This window comes from Eretmochelys imbricata, chromosome 10 (genome assembly GCF_965152235.1).
Source record: "Eretmochelys imbricata isolate rEreImb1 chromosome 10, rEreImb1.hap1, whole genome shotgun sequence".
Taxonomy (NCBI): Eukaryota; Metazoa; Chordata; order Testudines; family Cheloniidae; genus Eretmochelys; species Eretmochelys imbricata.
The window spans coordinates 48,037,608-48,056,620 of NC_135581.1; the positions used below are offsets into that span (position 1 = coordinate 48,037,608).

The window sequence follows — 19,013 nt, forward strand, 5'->3', positions numbered from 1 at the left end:
GCACACACAATTTGTCAGCCTTCTCATTCAGAGCTCGGGGGTGGGATCAGTGGACTTTGCACATACCTTTTCCTTTATAGTGAAGGGGCAGAGGTGTCTGGGCCAAACCCATCGCTTACAGAAAAGAGAGCTAGCTTTTGTGAAAGGAATACCCCACCAGCCACGCCCAGACGAACAGCTGTGCCCGACCTCTTTCAACAAGGCTATTTAGCGCAAAGCCAAACAACAGGAAAGTAAGAAGAGACTCATTCACCTGTGATTTTTCTGGCTGGCTGTGGCCCTAAGTAACAGATATCCTGAGGGATTATCTAGGCATGTACTGTATACATGAGAAGCACAGTAAATTAATCCATAATTAAAGCATGCATAACCAACAGGAGCAGCCTCTGTCTCTCTCTGCTACCACGAACGGTTTGTGTGAAGTTCTACCATTGAGTCCAAGGTCTACTTAGGACAGAGGTGGGCAAACTATGGCCCGCGGGACCGTCGGCCTTTAAGCTCCCGGCCGGGGAGGCTAGCCCCCAGCCCCGCGCCTGCAGCCGTGCGGGCAGTGCGGCTTGTGCCTGCCCACCTCCCAGGCTTTCCAATAAGCCTGTCCTGCTGCTCTGAGCGGCATGGTAAGGGGGTGGGGAGAAGGGGTGTTGGATAAGGAGTAGGAGGTCCCGGGGGGTAGTCGGGGCGGTTGGATGGGGTGGAGGTTCGGCGGTGGGGGTCGGTTAGGAGATGGGGGGGGAGGGGCGGTCAGGGGACAAGGAGCTGGGCGGGTTGGATGAGTCAGGGGTTCTGAGGGGGGCAGGAAGTGGGAGGGGGCCAGGCTGTTTGCGGGGGCACAGCCTTCCCTACCCGGCCCTCCATACCATTTTGCAACTCCAATGTGGCCCTCGGGCCAAAAAGTTTGCCCACCCCTGACCTAGGAGGTCCTTCTCCCATGGAGCCACATACTCCCGCTGAGGCCAACAGGAGCGGAAGAGAGGTCTGCACCGGTTAACCCCCTGCAAGCCTGATGCTGCCCCCACTGGACTTAAGGATGGACTCCCATTGACTTCATTGGACACTGGACCAAGCCTGGGTCCCCCTGGACAAAGCTAAATTTCAGGCTGTCAGACCCACAATCCTAACCCAGTCCCTCTTTCGCTCTGTGTCCACAGACTCCCTCACTTCAACTCCCCTCCCATTCCCCGAGCAGCTGCATTGACGAAGCAAGGCGTATGGATCGTCTGTAGGTATATTTATACGTAAATACAAAAACCGTCTCGCCATGCGACAGCGCATAGGAACATTTACAATGATCTCCAGCTCTGGCTCGATCAAGTGAACGTTAAATACAAAACCGAAAAGGTTGTAAAAATAAGAATGTACATTCAGAGAGCTTATTACAGTATAAAGGTACTGAGGGTCTGTTCAGCTGCCAACCTCACCTCCCTGGGCGGGGAAGGAGGGGCATGATGGTCAGATAGCTCAGCAGCACTTGGGAGGGCTGGGGTTGCACAGTCTATGCATTGAATGGCAGTCCGGGCACCGCCGGGGCAGGAAGGAAGGGGTAAGCAGCTGCTCCAGGTTTTTGGCTTCTATACCTTAAGGTGGTTTTCGCTTGGCACTTGGCAGCCGCAGCTCATCCCGATGATGTCTGCCTGGCAGAGACAGGCGGGAGGGGGACTCCCTGGAAAAGCACCGCTTCTAGCACAGAAGTAAGTTACCACCATCAGTTGAGTTCAGACTTCCTTGATAACGCCCAGTTACTCTGACAGCACTTCACAGCCCTCTGCCCTGCAACATTTTGTACCTACTGCTGCCCGTCGCTGCCCCCTAGTGAGCAGGTGAGTCATCTCCAGCCTGGGAAGGAAGGGTCCCCTCATCACAGTAAAGATCTGCAACTCCTCACTCAAGGGAAAAGATGGGCCCCGGGACCCCTCCTCCAAATAAAAGACAGGTAAGACTGTGTAACCCCTGCACGGCACCCCGGCAGGGGGATGTAGCATGCGCTCGGACCTAGCTGGGCCTAGCGCAGCGTCTCCGCACCACTCCGATCCAACAGGAATGTATCAGCGTAACTCACGCCGTGGTCTGTACACTGACGGGCGTGTGTACTAGCGAGTGTGCGTCTTCTACAGCCGCAGCAGAGGAGTGAAAAGAAAAAAAACAAAACAGAGCCAGTAACATCACAGCGCCATTAACAATGCAAGGCTATAACTCCCCACTCGAGAAATCACAGCAGTGAGACAACATTACAACACTGAGCCCCAGGAGCAGCCAGAACCAGGTGCGTGTGTATATGTATCTATATAATACTTTCGTAGGCTAGACTTGAACACATGGAGTATATATTATATACACACATACATACAGACGGACACACACACCTAGTGGCAGGTAAGACTGACGTATGTGCCTTTTCTAAGCCCAAGGCTTGGGTGGTACTGGAAATGGATATTTATTTAAGTCAAGTCCTCCAGGTGGATTTCAGGTGGTCCCACAAAAACAAAATCATACTGAGGAGCAGATCCTCTTCCCACTTATCTCTAGTTACCCCTGGCAAATGGCAGCCACAATTTGGTTTGAATAAGGCACAGTTCAACAGCAGGTGGTAATAGTTAAGACCACGAGTCGCTAGTCAGTGGCTACTAGCTGTGATTCATCAGAACCAGCTAGCCAAGGAAAGGTTGGAGCCCTACGACAAAGGAGTTTGGTTATTGAAGGCTCTGCTGAATCCAGACTGGTCGTGAGGAAGGCGGGCTGGTCGTGACTGACAGGAGAGCCAGTCCCTGCCCTCGGGTTGGGTTGTGTCCCCATTAGCTCTTCTCCTGGCCTGCCCGTGTGGGAGTGGGGGGCAGCAGGCCCTCTCTCTGCACATGCTCAATGATGGCCGTGTAACAGAAATAGTACTGCTCGGGGGTCTGGATGCTGAAGGCCCTCTGCGTTCTCATCCGCATCACCGTCTGGGGCACGTTCAGCGTGCCCGTGTCCTGCAGCTGAGAGAGGCAGATGTCCAGCGCGCAGAAGGTACCTGAGGGAGGGGACAAACAGGCCGTCCATCAAAACACTGCCACTGTAGCAGCACCACCCCACAGAAACACCCGACAACCCCGCTCCCCCTCGTAGACTCCCAGTTACTGTCCTAAGAAGTCCTACAATCTCAGCTACCCTTGGGGAACCGCCTGCCCTAACTCCACAGATTAACACTGAATTCTTGCAAGGGGGCGGAATTCCATCCCTGAAGGACATGCAGGGATTTAAGGCTCCAGGCGTGCATGTGTCCTTGTCAATGTGCCCAGGCGGATTCCACAGAAAGGAGTTCCCGCCTGAGTCTCCCATGAAGGACCAGCCCAGTTGGGAGCAATCTGCCATGTCAAAGAGACGCTCTCGGGATCCCAGCTCTCAGGCTGAAGGTACATGGCTCCCCCCGGGAAGGGACTAAGGACTGCCTGAACCAGAAACAAATCACAGCCAGCCCTCAGTGTGGAAAAAGCCCCGTGAGGCGCGGAGTTGGAATTGGAAAGTACCGGGGGAGGGTGACAGTCTCTATGGCTTCACAGTGGGTCTGGAGAGCATCCCATGAGGGGGAAATACAGTAAGAAGAAAGAAGAGCTATTTCCCTCTGAACTGCGGCGCCTCCTAGGGGTTCACTAGGAATGACACCAGTAGGGTTTCACTCTGTTCTCTCTGTCTCCTATTTACAGGGGCTCCCCTGGCAGCCTGCTCTCCGGAGTTGGAGAGAATTACCTGTCCTGCCGATGCCAGCGCTGCAGTGGACCACCATAGGCGGCCCTCCTGCGTGACCTTTGAAGCGAGGCCCCAGGACACTGGCCGCCAACCTCTGCTGCTGCTTGACTGCCCCCAGGAAGTCGATCAGAGTGGCAGCTGAAGAAGGGACGCCGTAATCCGGCCAACTCAAGTACTGGAAATGGGACACCAGACGCCTCTCTCTGTGCTGTGTGCGAAAGCCCCGCCATCAGTGCTTTTTGCTTCCATTCCATTCCCCTACCCCCATCCGCCCCGGGAGCGCCCCTTTCCTCCCAATGTACAGCGTGGGACTCCAGGCATTCCCTCTTCTTCCTGGAGCAGCTGCACACCAGCCACTGCAAGCCCAGCAGCATGGGCCTTCCCTCATCCAGCCCATCCCTTCTCCTGTCACATCACCCGCATACAGCATTCCCAAGGGTCCCATCTCCCAGCCGGGGATCAGGAGGCCGCCATCAATGCCAAACAACCCAGACACAACCTCTCTCCAAGCCAGCAGAGCTCATCAGCACAGTGGGGTCCCGAGCCCAGATGGCCCACACCACAGTGCTGCCAAGATACCATGCTCCACCCCACGTTTCTCCCTTCCGCAGAGGTGGCCGTACCCCTCTCCCCACGCAGCTGCGATTCTCCGCAGGCAGCCGAGAGGACGGCAGCTGGGGCTCACCCACGCTGCCTGCTCCTTCACGGGCACCAGTGAGGACTGCAGCCTCCTTCCCCCACGGAGCCTAGTCCTCTGGCCCCTTCCTGGAGAGGTTCCTTGCAGCAAGGGGCGGGGGATTACCTCAGTGTTATAGATCTCCAGAAGGGTTTTCTTGTAATGGTTCAAGTTCTCCACCCCAAGGTTGGTGACAGTGAGGGATCCATAGCACACCTGGAAGTCTTTCTCCAGTGGCCAGTACTGGCCACACTTCCTCCTGCCTCCCTCCTCAAGCCTGTAATATACAAGGGGTGGGGAGAAGGGTGGGTTCTTCATTGCCTCCTCCCTGAAGCGGATCGGGGAGGTTGTTCCATCCCGGCCAAGCCACCTACCGACCTGCAGGGCAGCTCGGTCACAGACATGCTGGCAGGCTCTCACCTGCCCGTACCCTATACTCAGACCTTGCTTGGTAATGGGAGAGGAGGGAAATGGGAGACACAGTCCTCCCCTGCAGGAGGGGTGAAGGACGTGACAAGCCAAGCACCTTAGAAACAATTGCTCTGCTGAGGTTTAGCAGTGACCTGACAGCATTCCCCAAATGCTGGGCAGCCACATGTCAGACTGGTAAACACTACACTCAGACAAACAGCTGGGCCACTTAATCCATCGTTACAGGGGCCTATGAATCTGATAAGGTCATTTCGACATACACCAGGGTACTCAGGTTGGGAGTCACAACCATTCTTCCTTTCTTGCCTTTTCATTTAAAAAAAAAAAAAAAAAAAAGAAGGTTTCCAGCCATAATGGTTGTGGAGAGAACCTTGTAAACTTGATCAAAGCGTAATTGAATGCGGTGAGCCCTGCCTGACAGGGCGGTTAACAACAGTTCAGGGGCTCTCAACTGGAGTGGTGGACACCAGCAAGCAGAGGTTGCAGTTATCCTACCCTTCCAGGTATGGAAAAAGCGGAGACCCACTGATGTCAGCTATTCCCCAGAATGCGAAAATCAGACTCCACACTTAAAATAATCATAATGCTTCACACATCTTCAGTGTGTTTCACAAACATTAAGAGACTCAAAACTCCATGGGGGCAGATATTAATAGACTGATTTTACATATGGGGAAACTGAGGCAGGGAGATTAAATCACCTGACCAAGGTCACAGAAGGAGCGGGCTTTAGAAATGGGAAACAGGATCCCAAAGTACTATAAGTACTATACAAACTCTCTCTCGCTGCATATATATATATACACACATACACATATATACACACACACACACACACACACACAGTGAATATATATATAGTGTGCGTGTATGTATATATATAAAATTTGTGTGGCATTTCGTATACACTTATACACATGAACTTTTCCTATACATATATACATGTATAAATTACAGCCACCAACAATCAAAATGCAGCCACTTCTTGGGCAGAATATGGCAGATGCTTTAACAGTGCACAACACCTCTACAAATGTTTAGGGCTGCAAGTGAAGAAGAATGCAAGCTATGCCATATCCGGTGCTGTCTGCTCAAGTCCCAGGAGTAGAGATTTAAGGAAACAAAATGTGGTCACCCAAACCAGACTTCAGCCTGCACCATGGCACTAACTCTCATTCTGTAAAAAGGGACATAGGATCTTGAACGTCCCCAAGTGGCCAGGACCTCTCATCCAAGAGGCTGAGTGGGTCTCTGCTCTCCACGCACACTCACTCACCTGGTTGTCATGACAATCACCAGAACGTTTTGCTCCCACACCATGCGCCAGAAGTCGCAATACGTGTTTTCCAGAGGTCCTGACAGGACAGATCACATGTGAGAAAGGTTATAAGTGTTGGACACATCAATTCTCATCCAGCATCCCAGTGAACGTGGGGATGCACAAATTGCACCTCCCACTGGATTGCTCCAGCCAGTCCCCTCAGGAACAACCCAAGAAGAAGGCAGCACCTGGACCATTGGTGTATGGCAAATCAGCACTTAACAACGACAACAGATCCCCTAGGGCTGCCTCATCAAATCATGTGGGTCGCTGCGATGCTACATGGAGCTTCTAGGAGTATTAGCTCTAAATGCACATATGGTAGCTCCTGCTTTTCACTGCCCAGCACTCCTGTGTGATTATTAATGGTTGGGTGGTTGGTATTAGTTCCCTTCCCCTCCCAGCCACATTACAGTTGCTGTCACTGGTACCAGAACCAGCTCACATGGCTGGAGAACGTGACTAGAGTAGGAAGAAACCGAGGAAAACGACCCACTGTAAACACTACACCCATTCCTCCTGCAGACCAAACACGATACAGGCCAAGTGCTTAAAATGGCCAACAAATTTCTAGCTGTCTATGTCTGCCACAGGTTTGCACCCCATTCTTCTGGCCCCGCTTAGCTGCTGGCCATGTCTCAGTTGCATGCCACCAGGTTTGTGAAGAGCAACGTGGTGACATGAAAAGCTTTTGGGAAGAGCTGGAGGTAGGGTTGTGAATTTGCTGTGGACCCTAGACCCCGTGGTGGTTTTGTGTAAACATTGAGAAAGGTGTTGGCAACAAAACAGCTGAGCCTTCTGTGGTAGAACGCTGCTGCGTCAGGGATGGGCTGGCCCGTGTAAATGAGGCAGGTCCAGTGCCTGTGACAGAGCGGTACTCCCAATTGGCCATTAAGAGGGTGGGGCAGCACCTGGAGGCTAGAAAAGATCTGGGAGAGACCCAATGAGTCAGTCAGGAAAGTTTAGGAGACTGGAGGGGATCTCTAGGGACGACTGCCGCATGCTCTCCGCAAGCACTCCCTGGGAAGAGGGAGGAGTTGGCAAGTTTGGGAGAAGGCTGAAGAGCAGCAAGATGGGTTTGTTGGCTGGCCAGGGCCAGAGAAGGCTGAAGGCAGGAAGAGCAGCAGAGGACCTTACCTGCTGACATCTCCAGAAGAACCATGAGAGGCCCTGGGATAGTGAGGGATGCTCCCAGCAGAGAGGCTGTGGGGAAGCTGGCAACAGAGGGGTTGCACTCCAGCTGGAAGGCTGGGGAGGCTGGCTTGCTACAAGGCCAGGAGAGGGCTGCGCTGGAGATCCAGGGCATAGCAAGGGACACTGAGGCTGCGCCGGACAGCCAGGGTGTGGCAAGAGATGCCAGGGCTGTATACTGCATGTACTGTCTGGACAATGCTGGGGAATTCTGGACTATGGTTATGGGACTTGTTATGATGCATATACATGGAACTTTTGTAATGAATTAACCCCACCAGAACATTTGGATTGTTTCGAGGGACTCTAAAAGGGGAAACTGAGGCAGATGCTTCTGTCAGGCCACGACTTGCTGCAAAATGGGGGAGTCCTGGGGGGCTGCTCCACAACAGACAGCATCTCTGCTGCCAGATGCACACCAGGCACCTTGTGAGCTCACTGGGATTTGACGGGGGAGCTTTATGCTGCTACGCCCCTATTCAGTTGGAAATATTGATGGGGATTTTGTTTGTCTGGTAGGAGACCATGTGGTCCTCTTGAAACACTTTTTTGGGGGGGCAACAGGGATGTAGGTACTCGAGAGAGAGAGAGCGCGCTCTGTAACTAGGCAACGGCACCGAGTGATTTGATACATACTTTGGGGGCAAATAATTTGTGGAAGGGTTTTTTTTTTGGTTTTTGTTTTTTTTTTAAAGTTTGACCACATGGCTGGACCATGGACAAATCAAATAAAACCAGCCAGTCTGTCCCACCCCTGCTCTGTCCTGACCAATGGCTCAACTGCTCCCCAGAGGAGTAACGGGGGAGGTTCCTGCGAGATGATTTGCCAGGACTGTTCCATTCCCTGAGACCCCAGGGCACATGAGAGTTATACGAGCTCTGGCAAAAGGGGCCTTGGATCATTCCTTAAATGCAGGCAGATGCTCTGCAAGCCCCAGCACAGCAAGACGGATGTTTCTATTGCACGGCAGGTCCCTGATTCAAAAGGAACCAACGTACGTGGTGCCAAGTGCCGTGGAGACTCAGGCTGTGACTGTTCTCGGGAGAGGGCATCTGCCTTAGCCAGGACGCTCGTTTCCAAACAGGCAGTCAGTACTGGGTGAGACCTTCGGCTGCCGTACGCTCATACGGCTGATGGGAGAGGGAAGCTATGTTTCACGACAGACCCCATTCCCTGCCCGCAGGGCCTACAGATACTTGGCCTGATTTCCCCTTGGACTTGAATGGGCGTCAGCACCTTTGAGATATCAGCCTCAAACGGTATGTGCGTGCTGCGATTGGGAGGCACAGCTGCAGCACACACAGCCGTGCCCGCGCTACCTCGGATCCAGCTAGCTCGCTAAAAATAGCAGCAAAGCGGCAGGGGCATGAACTAGCTGCCCGAGTATAATCCCGCCGGGGACCCGCGGTGCGAGCTCTGGTGGCCAGCCCACCCAGCTGCCGCCACGCTGCTGTTTCTCGCAGGCTAGCTAGCTCAGGTACGTCCACACGTGCTGCATTTGTGCCTCTGGATCGCCTGTGGTCACACCCCCTCTCCGCCAAACTTCTCGTTCCTCCACCCCCCAAAATCCCTGCTCTCCCTTCTCAATGGGCATTGGCCGAGCTTCTCCCCCGGCCCTCTGGGCTTTGTGCCAGCCTGCAGGGAGGGATGTCTGGTGTCCCCGGCCAGTGCTGCTCCTCCACTCTGCAGGAAACAGTTCTGCAGCACTTTATCTTTGCACAGAGCTCTCCGGACGTTAACTAACCCTCACAGCACCCAGCTGCTAGGGAAATAAGTAGGGCCCTACCAAATTCATGGCCAGGAAAAACGCATCACGGACCATGAAATCTGGTCTTTTGGGTGCTTTTACCCCGTCTTATATAGATTTCACAGGGAGAGACCGGTGTTGCTCAAATTGGGGGTCCTGACCGAAAAGGGAGTTCGCAGGGTGAGGGCGGAGGGGGAGTCAGGGTATTGCCACCCTTACTTCTGCGTTGCCCTCAGAGCTGGGCGGCCAGAAAGCGGCAGCTGTTGGCCGGGCGCCCAGCTCTGAAGGCCGCTCCCCGCCAGCGGCAGCACAGACAGGGTGGCAATACCACCCTTACTCCACTGCTGCTGCCTTCGGCGCGGGGCTCCCGGCCAGCAGCCGCCACTCTCCAGCTGCTCAGCTCTGAAGGCAGCATCGCTGCCCCAGCAGCAGCGCAGAAGTAAGGGAAGCAGTATCGCAACCTTGCAAACCCTCCCCCCCCACAACTCCTTTTTGGGGCAGGACCCCTCCAGTTACAACACCGTGAACTTTCAGATTTAAATACCTGAAATCTTGAAATTTATCATTTTAAAAATCCCGTGACTGTGAAATTATGGACCATGAATTTTGTAGGGCCCGAGAAATAAGCATGCCACCCTCCAGAAGGGGAACAAACCGGCCCAGAGAAGCGAAGTGACTTGTCTAAACTATTGCTTCACCTCCCAGACTTGTCCTACGCACAGCTGACGAATAGCCCGCTGAAATCAACGAGAGTCTTTCCATGAACTCCAATGGGCTTTAGATCAAGCCCTCACCCGATATCTCCCCTCCCCACCCCTTTGAATGAGCTCCTCCCACAAGCAGCCATACTCTAGGGATGCTTCCAACACCTCACCACCGCACGGGGAAAAATTAGCATGTGCTCTGCACCCATCGGCAGCCAAGCTCCCCCCCTGCCACTGCGAGTGCGCCGCGTCCCCGCTCCTCCGCCTACCTCCCAGCGCTTCCTGCCTGGCTGCCGCCAAACAGCTGTTTGGCAGCATTCGCACGCTCGCGCGGGGAGGGGGAGGAGCGGGAAGGTGGCATGCTCTGGGGATGAGGCGGGGCTGGGGTGGGGATTCGGGGAAGGAGTTGGAATATTGGCAGAGAGGCGGCGGAGTTGGGGCGGGGCCTCATGGAAAGGGTGGAGTGGGGGCGGGGGTCGAGTACCTACAGGAAAGAGGGGAAGTCGGCGCCTATGGCTCCACCCTGTTCCTTCCAGCCCCTCCAGAGGCAAGAATCACTCTTTACAGGACTCTGATGAGCACAGACTGGATCAGTGCCGAGACTCCCCCAGCCAGCCACGTTGGCAGCATATGAACAGCAACTTGCCAGCTCACTGTCCCGACACTGCCTACCAGTGGGCGCAACGTCGTGGCGTACTGACCCCATTCTAAGAAGAGTATGATCTTACCCTGAGTACCAATGTAAGCATTCCTTTGTTTATAGCCATCCATGAAGCTGGCATTGATGTAGTCTGTCAGCTGGAGAGAGAAAGATACACAGACCGTTACCACACAGAGCATAACACCACAACATGCTGGAGGAGGAATGCCCAAGGGCAGGGGAAAGCTGTTAGTCAGCTGAGCAACAGAAAGAGTCTGAGGTATGCAGGTTGGGACAGATAGAAGAGGAGTGGGCACCATGCGTTCCCAGATTCCTGAACCTCATCTGGGGCATCTCCCGCAACCCAGCTTCCATTCTGGGAGGGAGCTCAGGTTTGCATCAGTTTTAAAACACTTTGACACTGGCCTATTTTAAAACAAAATCCACCCACGGCCCATTGCACAGCCATGATGCTGTTTACAATTATGCTACCACCACACAGGCCAGTTACACTTGGGGCAGCAGTGCCATGGGACGTGCAACCTGCTCCCACCAGGCTGGGTGGAGCTTAGGCTATTGCTATTTCCAAATACCCCTGACAAATAACCGGGGGGAAGGAGTGCAGTTGAAAGAGGGGAGCCCAAATGCCTGCAGAGATCAAATAGCAACTAAAAGCAGGGGAAGGGAGTGAAATGTGATGGAGCGAAATTCCAGCCCTTCCGATCACCTGGAGGCGTCTTAAAGTAACGAACTCAGCAGGGAAGAGAAACTGTCAAGTCTGACCAGATTCAAATCAGAGCCCCCAAATAACCTCCCACGATGCCTTGCTGTCCATGTTGCCCAGGGACGCAGAGGGCTGTTCCAGACATGGGCTCTCTTCACTCCCTTCCTCGCATAGAAAGCTCAGACATGCCGGAAGCTTAAAGGAACAAAGATCCCTTTCTCTGCAAGGACCCAAGTTGGGGCACTCAGGGGTCTGTGTTCCTCCTGGGGCAACTGAAAACTTGACACGCACCCCAAGTGATGCCCAGAGCTGTATCTCTCAGGGATTTAGGGGTTAGTGTCATAATCAACCATTCTAGGAGTGGCGCCCCCAAGACTCCAGCCTGGGTAGATGAACGAGGCTCTCGTCAGCAATTTTCGGCTGCATGCTCACGCAGCCGCAGTTACTCCGAAGCCTCCCCGTGCGCTACGTTCGGGTTCAGAGCTTGACAGGCTGAGCTATTGTTTTTAATGAGTGCCACACTGCTGTCCCTTGAGCAGCCAGCCCAGCGCACTGTTTGGCTCAGTGCCCCCCATATTCACTCTGGCAGGAGGCATTTCACACCAGGGAGCATGTGCGCTGAGAGCGACAACAGAGGATTGAAACTGGCATTTGGGAGCTTCCAGCTAGCAGAGCCCATAGCGCGAGATGCTGGCTGGCTGTCGGGGCTCAACGTCGTACCCGGCGAACGAGTTTCCCTCTTGCTTTCAGAAGAGAAGCTAATGCATAGAGCCAGACCCTCAGCAGGTGTAAATCAGGGTTAGCTCACTGAAGTCAATGGAGCTAGGCAGATTTATTTCAGATGAAGATCCAGCCCTTAATGTTAAAGGCCTACGTTCTTCCGAGTGTTAAAGTAGGGTGGGACATGGGGTGCTCCTTTCCGGTCACCCCAGCATGGCCAAGGCCCTCAGGGTTCCCCTTGCCCAGCGCTGCTAGGCATGTGGCTCTGTCCAGGAGAATTCTCCACTACCGCTGTAACCGGTGCTGGGGTTTCCGATGCAGGGACGAGGAGGGCCTGTGCTGTTGTTTAAGCGCAGGGCAATGCACGACCAGGTGGGAGATGTGGGTTTGAGACTCTAATTCGAGGCACCACAGGCTGGCAGAGCATGTAGGTGTCTCCCAACTCCGAGGGAGGCCTCTTCCCACCAGCCACACTGGCCTGCGGGTTTGCCTATGTCCTGAGTGCACAGCGTAGGAGACGGAGGGACCTGGTGAGGAGTGTAAGGCAGGACCTGAGGATGTTCCTCAGGGATGGGAGGGAGCGGCAAGAGGGGAGAGAGTTGCCAGCCTCTCCTGGGGACCTGGCCTAAAAGCACCTCAGGGTCCCACCCTCCAGAGCCTCTGCTCTCTCAGAGCTGGCTGCCCCAGGAGAGACCATGCTGTGAAGGAGCAGGCATATGTGAAAGCCTGGAGCAGGTGGTGGGCTGGGTCTCTGGGCTGGAGAGAGGAGTCCCCATCCAAAATAAACCCACCCTCACAGTTTTACGTGGTGCTTTCAGAACACCAGGCCACGCACGGCTCTCACACTGCCCCAGCTGGCAAATCACTCACCCTAGCACACAGGCATGTCCAGCATGCGACTGCCACCCCAGGAATGAGGGTGAGGGGCCGTCTAGACAGTGGAGAGTCAGTGCCCCAGGGAAAACTCTGCCTGCTTACCTCCGAGCGGCTGTACTGCTTGGTCAGCTTCACTCGAGTTTGGTCCAGGCATGGCACGTCCCCATATCGGTTCTTCTCCTGGTTATACGGAGCCCTGTGGGGCACCGAAGAGGCAGGAAAAGTGAGGAAGAGAGAGCGGACGGGAAGCAGTGAAGGACTCTGTTCTAGATCACACCATGCGCCTGGTGCCCGAGTTTGGGCTCTGCCGTCAATCAGACCCAGGGCTTTCTTCATCTAGAGAAAGGCCCGTCTAGCAGATTGTTATGGTAAAACTGACACCCACTTCTCGTCTCTGGTAAGCTGGATCGTGATGTTAGGAGGATTGCTTTGTTCTCCCTCATGCTCTTGGACAGCACTGGTAAGTCTGCAATCCAATAATAAACCAGGCTGAATCTTCCCGGGCAGCTAGAGCGAGGGATCACCCATCCCAGTGCACCTGACCGGCATCCGCAGCACAACTGCAAACTTCTCAGCTGGAAGCACTGCCTCCTTCCGGCCGCGGCTTTGCATGGCCACAAAGGAAGGGGCTGGTTTGGTGGCTCTCTGCATGCAGAGGCACACAGCAGAACCAGGTTTGCTCTCCCCTGGCGAGGCCAGTAAGACGTGGACACGTGCACAGTAAATGCATCCTGGTCTGAGGAGTCCCTTTTTCAATCTTACTGCTGATTTCTAAACCATCCCTTTGCCCTCCGTCTCCTGCTGCTGAGCCTGCCGTGAGAGGAAAGAGACTCAGGTCAGACCCGCTGCCGCTGCACGGACTAGCCAGCCCGGGATGAAGAGAATGGAAGCAGCTTCCTCATTGAAAGAGAGGGATTGTGTCAAGCAAGCCCAGCTATGGTTCTGATTTTGCAGACCCACTGGTGATCTATCCCTCCGACACCGCCATCTCCGTGCCTAGAGGCTTTCCTTGCATACTTACAGGGAACAGATGAAGGTCCCTGCAGGACTCCTGCGCCGGATGTCTTCGTACTCCTCGTAGATTCCCCGCTTCTGCTTTCGGTTCACATGGTCCATCAATTGATGGACAGTCATGCACTTTGGTCCAGGAACATGCACCGAGCCATTATCTCGCGGTGAAACCAGCGGTACCAGGATCAGCTCATCCAACGGGTCTGGGTGGCCATTCTGCTGGGGGAGGAACCGGCAGTTCCAGCTGAGAGGGTCCAGCTTGAGGGATCCCCCTAGGTATTCAGGGAGACATTCCCGGGGCAGGTGTTCCTTCAGCTCTGACATCTTCACCATCTGAACCTGGGGGAACAGAGTGAGATGGGATGGGGTGAAACGCACCCCGAGCATGGACTTGACCAGCCTGTAGGTGAAGAGAGAGGGGCTTGCTTGAGACAGTGGGCACGTAGAAGGGGATGTAGTCTGTCTGGCTGGGGCTAAGAAGTGAACTGATCCACTTCCCTCTTGAAGCCATTACAAGCCTTGTAGCCTGGAAAATTCCTCACAAAAGGGTCTTTGAGTAGCTCCCTTTCCCCTCCATTCTCTTGTTTAGAAATCTGTTCTCTTTAGTGAATGGAGCTGTTCTGACATACTCCAGTAGGGGGAGTCTGCCTTTCCTCAGCTGGAGCAGAACAGAGATCTGGTCTGTGAACCGTCTGGATAGAAACAGCTCCCTTTCCGCGACTACAAGGCTCGATTTGTGACTACTGGGGAGAAGTCCACATTTCAGGTGGGTGCTTTTCATACAACTCTCCTGCTCTAATCAGGAGGAGTGGGGAGGGCAGGTGCAATTCAAAGCCACAACATTATAGGACCTGGGAGCATTAAACTCTGAGGACATGGTTCCATCTGAAGTTATTTAAGGATACTGATGAGGTTGCCAGCTGTACAGCCTCTTTGGTTAAGAAACATTCACACTATGGTCATCATTTTGCTAGTTATCTGAAAGAGGACCCCTTCCAGGCATGGACTTGGTCTATAGAGCGTGGCAGACACCGGGGGCCGTAGAAAGACCGTACACTCTGATTAAATTCCTTTACTTTGAAATGCTGCCCAAATTCAAGGTCTGAATATGATCTCTTGGTTGATGATTAAAAGGGAATTAAAAAACTGTCCTTATTTTCCAAAAAGGAAGAAATGGTTTCAGACCCTAGATGGTTAACAGAACTCATGGGCAGCCCTGGAAATGGACTGTGAAGAAAGGATTGTTTTAAAAAATAAAATTATTTGCCAATACCCAAGGTCAGGCTTCGGAGTGAGACGATGGTACCTCAACCCCTTCTTGGGAGCAAAAGCAGGAAGCTGCACTCCTTACATTTTGATGATAATATAAACACCTGAACCACTGGAAGGAATGCAAACCCCTGCTTTGCTTTACTACTTGTAGATTCTGTGGTGCTAAATGAAAAGTGAAAACCTAAGACAGACAGTAGTTGGATGTGATACAATCCACTTTTGCAGGAAAAGCCCAGAAGCCTGATCAAAGGACTTTGCAAATTAAAGCCTTTTCCATTTAGCCTGTTAGAATATGATCTGCAATAGGCCGAATGCCCTAAACCCCGCCCAAAAAGTCAGGACTGGGCCTTTAATTTAAGGCTACCTATGAGTTCTGGTAGACCCCAGACCAGCAAAGCAAGTACAGTTGAGTAGTTATGCTGATTTTGATGGCACTATTCATCTACTTAAAGTTAGGCACATGTTTACTTGCTTTGCTGCATTGGGACCTAAATCAGATGGTGGTTGTTTTTTTTACATACACCCTCCCACACATGTTAAAAAAAAAAAACATTTAATTTCCCCTTTAAACACAACGGGGCCCTGAATGGGACTGGGGCCAGCAGCCACAGTTATCATACACATTAACAACAACAAGAGAGTCCAACTGGAGATTCTCAGCCAAGTGCAGCCTCGGAAGCTTTGGCTGCAAGAGAGCATGTCGCTGTGCCAGCAGGGTAACAGTGCAACCATTTGCACAGACACAAAAGCACTTTGGTGTGGACACACGCAGGCACAAGTGAGCGGAGATTCTTGCAAGTTCAACAGTCGGGCCCGTTTTTGAGTGCTCAGGGCTAAGTCAACCCTGGGTGTGATGGACACAACCCAGCTGGCTTCAATGCAGCTGCTCCTGTTTGCACCCTTCATGCATTTAGCCCTTAGCCTCATGTTTCTTTAGCAACCCTGGGAGAAATACCCAGCTGCCATCACTGGAATGCATTGGCCAGCGTGTATGAAAAGGGCTGCACCAGAGGCTATGAGATCACCTATCTATCACACAACATCAGCCTTTGCCTCACAGTCTCCCTGCGTGGCACCCTGTTTCAGGAGAATTTCCCCATGGCAGGGACTCTGATTCGGGGCTTTTTTCCATGTGCCAGCACCTCCCCACCCCGGCCCATGTTTTACTCACCCTCTCTCGGAGCTTCTCTTTCAGCAGGAGGCTGATGATGGAGTAGGGGACTCGGAACCACATCGGGGCACCCACAATAAACACCTTTTTGAGACGAGCCGGGAAGGCTCCCTGTGGATGGCACACGGATGCATTTTAAAACCACAACCTCAACCCATGCCTTCTCTTTCCTGCCTTCCCCGCTCACGGCCAGCAGGGGGAGGATACAGCACATGCCTGGAGAGAAATTAGGCAAAGGGCCCAACAGCAAGAGGCAATTTAACTGGAGGAAAGAACAAGCTGCTTTAACTCTTTGCTCTTTAGGAAGTTACAGGCGTGGAGCCCACAGGCCATGCTGATGGGTGCATTATAAATGCCTAGCTGTGTTAACACACAATTGGAACTTGGGGATCTTTTTTTCCTTAAAGCTCATGAGTTAATTTGTTCTGGTTTATTTAACTTTTCTGTATATACATAAAATGCATTATGGTTACAGTTTAATTGTTTGTGCGTTGAAAGGGAAAGTCTTGTGGTAACATTTCCCTGCGTAATGCTTCCTTATTTCTCTTATGTTTTCTTCTGGGAAATCAGTAATTGTCAGGGTACTAAAAACAAACTAGTCAAAAAACCTTGGCTCTGTTTTATTGAAACATTCTCAGCCATTGAACCATGAAGCAGAGACATTCTAATAGCAAACCCTTCACATTATATAGTACTTACAGGCCTGGTCCAAGCCCGCTCCAGTCAGTGGTAAGATTCCCACCAATTCCAGTGGGTTTTACATCAGGCCCTACATGTCCAAAACATTTTATGATCATTAACTAACTGATCCTCACAATACCTGCTTTGAAGTAAATGGGGAACTACTCTTCTCCCCATTTTACAGATGGATAAACTGAGGTTGACTAGCCCAAGGCCATACAGTGCACCGGTGGCAGAGCTGGGACTAGAAATCAAATCTTGAGTCTTGTGCTCTACCCACTAGACAGCACTGCCTCACAGTCTAGATAGCTTTGGATAGCAAAGTAAGTAGAGCAGAGATATTAGTGTTTGAAAGAAGTCACTGCAGAGATGGTGACTTCCCACAAGTACTCTCACCCTTTCTATTTATAGCACTGGCAAAGGCTTTGACTCCTGCTACCATGAAGAGTGGAGACAGACATGTGTTCTGAACTCTCAGGGTCTAAGGGAAAGCAGGGTTCAAAGAGAGCTGCTTCACTCTGCAGTCTCTATCTAGGGACATATAGGGCCCTCTTCACAGTCTTTAAAATGGATTTTATCCCCATGACACTTCTGTGAGATAGGGCAGCACTACTGTACCCATTTCACAGAGGGAGAACTGTGGCACAGGATGGATTAAGGGACTTGCCCAAGTTCACACTGGAAGTTTGCGGAATTGAATCTAGGGCTCCCAAGTCCCAGTCCAGTGCCCTATCCGTTGCGCTATCCTTTCTACCCCCTACAATAGGTTGCAGAGTCTCAGAATACGCAGAGGGAGAAGCCTCCGTTCCCATCAGCTCCCCCTGCACCATTTCCTTTACCTTCAGCAGGTTGAGGATTTTCTTGCTCAGGTCCAGCTCGAAGTTGGTATAGTGGGAGCCTGCCATGTCGTAGATGAATACCAGACCATTTCTCTGCGTTTCAAAGCTGTGTGCACGGGGGAGAAAGAAAAAATCACCTGCCGCTGGTGACGTGGAATCCTGGCGCACAGAGCCACGCAAAGCACGGATTCTTTTAACCCCTTAAGTACCATGATTATTTTTTTTTGCAATGCGTGAAGGAGGATATTCACTTTGAACAACAGAGGCCAGACCCTCAGCTCATTGATACCACTGAGGTTCTGACCCCAGGTTTTTAGGAACAGAAAAAAAAAAAAAAAAAAAAAAAGATCACAGAAACTCAAATAGGGTATTTGCACTATCAATTCTTGGCATAGATGGCAATTTGGCAAACTCCTCACTAGGGTGACCAGACAGCAAGTGTGAAAAATCAGGACGGGGGTGGGGGGCGGTAATAGGCACCTGTATAAGATAAAACCCCAAATATCAGGACTGTCCCTATAAAATTGGGACATCTGGTTACCCTACTCCTCACTGAACTCACATTGACGTCCATAGGACTCAACTGCATGCTTACAGTGTTTTGCTGTATTGGGGCCTTACTACAGGCAAGACCCAGTAATCGAGCATTCAAAGTTAAGGAGAATAAAACCAAGATGGATGCTGGGCTATCAAGTATTGTAATCCTCTCCCCTGTAAGCAGTTTGGAAATGGCACTTTCAACGTAGCATTTCTACTACAGAAGCACGAGGTCCAATGAATGGGGGAGCTGGCCCTGTTGCTTTAAACAGGATCTGGCCAGTAAAATAGCTTAGAAATGTAACACCTGCAATGCAACAGTTCCAGATGTAAGGGGGCCAAATTGTGCCCACAAACTGCCCATTATTTTCTGAACTGCAGCCTAAGTGCTAGGTGCACATCAAAAAAATCATTGGTCTAAACTTCGTGCAGTTAAGTGATCCACTCGGCAGATTAGAAAAGCCTGGGGAGGGTTTGTGCACGAGGAAACTGATCAAGGTGCCCGTTGCTTGTTAATTACACCTTGCTTGTAATTAATATGTGCACCACCCTGTACAAACATCTTCTTGCCTCTTGGTTCAAACAATCAATAGCTTCAGCAGTGAAAAAGAAAATCTGTAACAGGTGAAAACCTGTTTTTTCCATTCATGCGGAAACCAGAATTCCTGTTCAGCTGAAAACAGGAAGTTTGTAAACCAGGGATCAATGTGACCCCTTCTCTCTCATTTTTGCAATGCATGAGACAGAGAT

The 19,013-nt window shown here is 52.1% G+C and overlaps 1 protein-coding gene across 1 annotated transcript in view; it reads right to left on the minus strand.

Annotated features, from left to right (window-relative positions):
- Positions 1-1,221: 1,221 nt before the first annotated feature.
- The window catches only part of PTPN9 (protein tyrosine phosphatase non-receptor type 9), a 49,406-nt gene continuing 31,614 nt past the window's right edge, over positions 1,222-19,013 (minus strand). Inside the window, exons 5-13 of the mRNA XM_077829316.1 lie at positions 17,727-17,832; positions 16,207-16,317; positions 13,774-14,102; positions 12,855-12,948; positions 10,521-10,590; positions 6,105-6,183; positions 4,523-4,673; positions 3,721-3,928; positions 1,222-3,004 (exon numbers count right to left, since the gene is read on the minus strand). Of these exons, the coding sequence (XP_077685442.1) occupies positions 2,790-3,004; positions 3,721-3,928; positions 4,523-4,673; positions 6,105-6,183; positions 10,521-10,590; positions 12,855-12,948; positions 13,774-14,102; positions 16,207-16,317; positions 17,727-17,832 (1,363 nt within the window). The 3' untranslated portion in view covers positions 1,222-2,789. The remainder of the gene's footprint in view (positions 3,005-3,720; positions 3,929-4,522; positions 4,674-6,104; positions 6,184-10,520; positions 10,591-12,854; positions 12,949-13,773; positions 14,103-16,206; positions 16,318-17,726; positions 17,833-19,013) is intronic.